Below are 6,815 nucleotides of genomic sequence, written 5' to 3'. Positions count from 1 at the left end.
CGATCAGGCTCCTGAAGTCCCTCTTCAGTGTCTCCGTCTGCCGCAGCTTGGTGTCGTTAGATGCTCACCAAAGCTGAATTTATTTAATCACCGTATTCATTTATTTAAAACCGTAATAATTTGATATATTATTCATTTAAAATAGCAGTTTTCTAAATGTAATTTATTCCTGTCTTACCGATCCCAGTAGTGTATATTTTAATAACTGTCTTGCTTTCACAAATTGCTGTGTAATATTTAATGAAAAATATATTTATTATTTATATATTTATTCAATAAAAAAAAAAGCATTTTCACTAGTATTGTCAGACTTTTGGACCCTGCTCTATAGTGTAAAATCAGCTAACATTAAATGTACGCATTATTTACGTTTATTTGGTGACTCCTTCAAACATACAATTAATTGTAGAAAACTGCTGCTTGAATTGTGCCAGTTTTTGCTATATTACGTGGGTAATTAGTCATCAATTGGCATCAGGAAGGGGGCCAACACTTTTTCACACCACTGTATATATTTATTCAATCAAAAAAAAAAGCATTTTCACTAGTATTGTCAGACTTTTGGACCCTGCTCTGTAGTGTAAAATCAGCTAACATTAAATGCACGCATTGTTTACGTTTATTTGGTGAATCCTTCAAACATACAATTAATTGTAGAAAACTGCTGCTTGAATTGTGCCAGTTTTTACTATAATAAATGGGTAATTAGTCATCAATTGGCAGAGACAGTTTACAATTCCTGATTGGCTTTGATGACTGTTAAACAAAGTGCTTTTATCTGCCAACTGAGTTCTGCTGTATTTTAATACACTCAAACTATTACCAAGGTAAAGAAAAAAACACCTGTTGATATAATCATGTCACTTTAGAAAAGTGTTTATAACCCATCTGCTGAGATTGATTTTATTTCTTGTTGATTAAGCCCTGATGAGGAACAGTCCTTCAATAAAGGTGGGTGAAACTGACAAACAAAAGAAATAATAGTGTCTTTAACATGTTTGGCCTTTACCCCATCATCACCCCTTTCCATGCTGTTATGGGTGCTCTGCCCTCCCCCCGTTTTCCCTCCAGCCTCCCCTCTCCGCCTCCTCCCCTCCCCCGTCCCATCCAGCGGGCCTTAATCCTGAGCGCTAATGACAGGGACACAGAGAGAGGGGGAGAGAGGACTAGGGTTAGCGTGCGGCAGAGGAGGGGAGTTTAACTTGGCGCTGGTTGTCGTGTTATGCAGGAGGACGAGAACTCATTGCAGATTTGGGCTGGAGGACTGAAAGAGCTGACCACCATGAAGGCAGACGTGTCTCAGTACGTGCTGCCCACAGACACCGTGCTGCTCCAGGGACAGGTGGAAGAACTTCACAGCCAATGGGAAGAACTGTGCTTGAAGGTGAGTGGGTGTTTGTGTTTGAGAGGAGAGAGAGACAGAGAGAGTGAGAGTAGGAGGGAAAGAGAGGCTGTTGTCCAGGCAGCGTTGAAAGGCACACAATGATTCACCGTTGGAAGTTGGGGGGAAACTTCACAGTTCCGCATGACACAGAAAAAGAGAGGGAAAATGAGAATGTATATGAATTGATCTAGGTTCATAGTTATTATAATAGTTTTCTCATCAGAATGATGTCCTGAGACACATTTGTTTCTGACATGAAAAATAGCACAAGAAAAAAAAAATTCACCTGCCTTAAAGGGACAGTTCAGACCAAAATGAACATTTTCATTTACTTGCCCACTAGCTGGTCCATACTGTGTTTTTTCTTCTGTGGAACACACAAGGAGAAGTTTTGAATCATGCAAGTCTCTCTTTTCCATGCCTTACAGAGAATAGAGAATGAATGCCCATTCAAGATTCAAAAAGGATGCAGAAATCCCCGTAGAAGTATCATGAAAGTTGTTCCTATGTCTCGTGCACTATATCAGATTCAGAAGACTTGGAATTATTTTCATCTGTTAGGATGTTACCACTACAGCAGAATTATTAAGTCATTAACGAACAGTTGAACTCAAAAACTTGATCAGTTAAATTCATGATTAAATCATTCAGAATCAGACCAGTTTTGTGAACTGAATGAACCAGTACACTGAAAAGATTTGATCTATTTTTTTTTTATTGAATAACGCCTTAAATTAATGTTATTTACTCATGCCAAGCTATCATATGACTTCAGAAGACTTGAAATATAGCACAAGAGACACATGGACCACTTTTTGGAGCTTGACAGCTCTACTAATACTATTGGCCAGGATAGTTCTCAAAAATTTACTTTTTGTATTCTGCGGAAGAACGAATGTTTTTTCGGTTTGGTTAATGATGAGTTTTCATTTCTGGGCAAACAATCCCCTTAACATTAAATCTTTGCTATAATTACATTAGTTTTGCTCTTTATTAAATAGAATAACGTCTATTTTAACTCACACTTCAATATGCATTACTTATTTAGCTAATTTTTTAAGTTGCTTCCCAGGCATTTTAAAGGCTGATTGAGGACTTTTTTCTGAGATTATCTGTCTAGCGCAGGTGTCCGGTCTGCCGTCATTAAGTAAAGTAGCTGAATGGCCCGCTGACGTTTGAATGGAGTTGCACTTGTAACTAAACGGCCTGAGCAATTAAAAACAGAAAGGCAACATTTAGGACAGATCGTTGCATGGCCTACGTCCAGCCCTTGGTCTTGTCACCACATAACGCAGTGTGCCTTGTTTAATGAACCCCTTTTCAGTTTGTGGAGTTGTTGTTGCGAGTTTTCAGTCCTGTCTTTATTTGAAATTCTGGCCGGACGCCAGAACCGAGCCAATGAGGTCAGTCTACGTTGTGCGTCAGTGTCTGCGGCCAACAGGTTGCAGGTGGAAACATTCCCTGGAATGAGTGACAGATGGCAAAGCTAGGCCTTGTTTTTCTTTTATTTGTCTTTGCATATGTGTTGGGGCAAGTGGCTTGGGCTGAAGGAAATGCATCAATAATGCGTTCAACAAAAAGGCTGTGAATAGAAGTGATCAACTAACCTCAATGTCCTTGTGCTTTCTTTTAAACTCATGATTAATATTCTTGTTTTGAAGGAAAACTACAATATCACATTCTCTTACAGCTCTAAGTGTGACATTAATGGATCAAGGAAAACGTATAGCCTTCACTGACAAATGTAGCATGGAAAATGCCTTCGTTCTTTTTAAAAGGCTGCATGTAAGCCCCAGCAATCTAGGACTGACACAAGCAACAGGGAACTACAAAGCATTGCCCGTGTCCCCTAGTGTGTCTTGGTATTAGTACATACTAATAGACAAGCCCCTTACTGACAGAAAGCAGTAAAAGCGAGTAGGCCTTTGCTTTTTACTCTTTTGCTTAATAGTCCAGTAATCAATCTCACAGCGTGCGATGAGTTTCGTTAAAAGCCTTTTCGGATGGCCTGCTTTTAAAGAATAAAGTCATATAGTTGTAACCTGACACCTTTGTACGGAGTTGTTTTCAAGTCTTTTCTCATGTGTGAATTGGGGTAGTGAACCAGCCACAAAGAGTGCAAGTTCTTCTGTACTCTCTCTAGCACTTGAGAGTAGGACATATGCTCTCAAAGATATTTCCTGAATGAATAAATGTCATTATAATGAAAAATAAAATGTCATTACCAGTGCTGATATCTGGGAAACTTTTCAGTCTTTACTGTAAGAAAATGTTTTTTAATACTTCTAACATTTTTGTCATACTGAAGCATTTTAACACTTTATTCTTCCTCTTGTGTGTAGGTGTCACTTCGCAAGCAGGAAATAGCTGATCGCCTGAACGCCTGGATCATCTTCAATGATAAAGACAAGGAGCTCTGTGATTGGCTGACGCAGATGGAGAAAAAAGTGGCACACGGGGGCGAAAACCTTAGTATTGAGGAAATGATGGAGAAACTTAAAAAGGTAGAGTTTGGTTTTCTTTATAGCTATGATTTTTTTTTTTTAACTCCTTAAAGGGAAAGTTCATCCAAAAATGAAAATTCCCACTCAGCCTTTTGTTCTATAAACATACAACTTGCGTTTTCTTTATAGCTATGATTTTTTTTTTTTAACTCCTTAAAGGGAAAGTTCATCCAAAAATGAAAATTCCCACTCAGCCTTTTGTTCTATAAACATACAACTTGCACTACCTCCCTTCAAATGTTCTATAAGGGTCTATAAGATATTTTTTAAAGAAATCTCTTATGCTCACCAAGGCTGTATTTATTTGATCAAAAAATACAGTAAAACAGTAATATCATGAAATATTATTACAATTTAAAATAACTGCTTTCTGTTTTAATATATTTTAAAATTCCTTTGATGACGGTGCTGAATTTTCAGCAGCCATTACTTCACTGTCACATGATCTTTCAAAAATCATTTATATTTATATCATATGTCAGATGTCAAATCATAATATGTTCATGTAAACTTTATATATATATTTTTAGAACTGTTTGATGTTTGATAAGAAATGCATATTTCAAAATTATAATTTTATTAAAAATTATATAAATATCTTTACTGTCACTTTTGATCAATGTAATGCACCCTTGCTTAATAAAAGTATTAGTTTATTAGTAATTAATTACATTGCTAAACCCCCTGTTTTTATAGTTACATAACCATAACAACATGTCACTTTAAGATAATTTCAGGAAAAAGCATCACATGGGTCTGTTTCCATGTGCCTTTGTCATGGCGAGTTTCTGTTGTACATTTGTAAGGAGCTTAAGTAGGCCAGTAATATGGTATTATATGGTGTGTGCTATTATGAGTATCTATGAAGGATTAAAGCAGTCTCAAATGAACAGCACGCTTAAGCGTTCCCAAGGGAGGCCCCACAGATTTTACATTTCACAGAGGCTCTGTTCTATCCACTCACATAGCATTTGTTAATTTTTTCTCAAACATGCTACAAATGTACATTGTTTTCTAAACATCATAGATTAGCTCTAATCTAGTTTACTGCATGTACTATAAAATTGAGGGCAGAGTGCTGTACTGCATAACTCTGTTCATTTGTTTACCTCTTTGTTCATACGCAACAATAGCCTCGTATGTGCAGTTTCTCTCTCACCATCAAACAGTGCAACCTCAAGCACTCTGCAGTCATTAGCATGTAGTTTACCGTGGAGGTTTTGGAGGGTTTCAGGCCACATCACTAATGATCACATATCAGAAAACTGGCCATTGTCTCTTTCTAGCTCAGTTACTGATGGCCAGTGCCATCTATATAATAACTATATAACTATATAATAGTATAATAACTCTGCTGCCTGCTGTTCAAAGTGAGCCAGGTTGGACTAAACAAAACAGGTGAACCCTTAAAAGCAGAGAGGATAATGAAAAGGATTTGGGCTGCCGAGGGGTCAGTGTGAATAATTGTTCCTCTTTTCTTTTCTTTTTTTTTTTAAATGAGGGCTCATGCTGAGAGAAGGAACATAGTTTTGACAGCTGTCGGTTTTGTTTGGGATGGCTGTGTTAATGACTAAAGCACATGAGAGGCCGCTGCTCATTGTGCACATCTCTCTTCAGGACTGCATGGAGGAGATTAACCTCTTCAGCGAGAACAAGAGCCACCTCAAGCAGCTGAGCGAGCAGCTCCTATTGGCCAGCGACAAGGCTAAGGAGGCAGAGATCCACGGGGCCTTGCAAGATGTCAATGACCGCTGGCAGCACCTGTTCGACCACACTGAGGCCAGGTGAGCAAAAAAACAAATGAGCCAAACTGAACTGTGGTGAATAAATGCTTTGAGGAATAAATGCTAAATTGATAAAACTCATTTCTTTCCGTTTTGCCTGATGTTTGCTATTGTTGCTCTGTATCCATTGATTAATGGCTGATCAAAGCTCTTTGTTTGTTTAAATGTCTTAGCCTTCATCACTTCTGGTTTCCATTCAAGGACTGACTGATTGATTGGTTCTTTCATTTGTGCATTTCTGCCTCATTTTTAGACCTGTTGGTGGTGACAAAGCCTTTGATTAGACTTTTATATAAATTTTTGAGGCATTTAACAGATTCTTTTATCCAGACTGAAAAACAGAAAGTGCTTAACCTTTCAGTGTGAGACTGTTGTGATCAGTAGATGGTTAGCAAGTAGTTCAAAAAGCTGATGATGGGAAAATAACTCTTTCCTGTGCAAATATAAACATGTAGAGGAAAGTGGTGTAAGAAGTGCCTTTGTCCAGCAATTAATGCCTGTAGTTAGAAATGCATATATGAAAAGCCTTTAATTGCTAAAAATTTGGGAAATACTAGTATATAACTCGAGCGCGACACACTGAAAAAGCTGCGAGGCGCAATGGTCAAAGATTTCCATCTAGCGTCATATTTACATAGAAAAGCTATTAAAAAAGCAGTGGAGCTTTGTAGACAGCTCTATCACGTCATCTCCATAAGAACGATATGATTGCCAGAACGACTTTACCGGGATTTTTGAAAGGGTCATGTTCACACATGATCTCTTAATGGTAACTTCCCGGTAATTTACCAGTAAAGACTGTATGTGTGAAAGGGGCTTAACTCTTCCTCTGCATATGCGGTGAGTTTAGGTTGCTTAATTAACGTTCATCTGGGAAAACTCACTTGATTTGTAAGGTAAATCATTTAAGTCTATGCCAACACAGGAGAATACATCAACATATTTCTAAATATGCGATTTATTGTACATCGCGATTTCAAGATAAAAGTTTCTGACTTTGCATGTGGCCATATATTAAAATTAAATGGATTTAAATGTCGTTGAATCACATGAAATATCACCAGGCCATTGGCGCCCTCTGCAGGTATTTGTTATAATATAGGCATATTACATTATGTATTTAACAGTGTTGTTCAATAAAAC

General features: G+C 37.7%; 1 protein-coding gene across 1 annotated transcript in view; it reads left to right on the top strand.

The window, feature by feature from the left end:
* LOC107755208 (nesprin-2-like) overlaps positions 1–6,815 on the top strand; it is a 105,088-nt gene that overhangs the window by 84,767 nt on the left and 13,506 nt on the right. Inside the window, 3 exon segments of the mRNA XM_016571927.1 lie at positions 1,229–1,384; positions 3,727–3,888; positions 5,506–5,672. Of these exon segments, the coding sequence (XP_016427413.1) occupies positions 1,229–1,384; positions 3,727–3,888; positions 5,506–5,672 (485 nt within the window).

This window comes from Sinocyclocheilus rhinocerous, unplaced genomic scaffold (assembly GCF_001515625.1).
Source record: "Sinocyclocheilus rhinocerous isolate Xijiao unplaced genomic scaffold, SAMN03320098_v1.1 scaffold562, whole genome shotgun sequence".
In the NCBI taxonomy this organism is placed as follows: domain Eukaryota; kingdom Metazoa; phylum Chordata; class Actinopteri; order Cypriniformes; family Cyprinidae; genus Sinocyclocheilus; species Sinocyclocheilus rhinocerous.
This window is presented reverse-complemented; position numbering and strand designations above follow the sequence as displayed.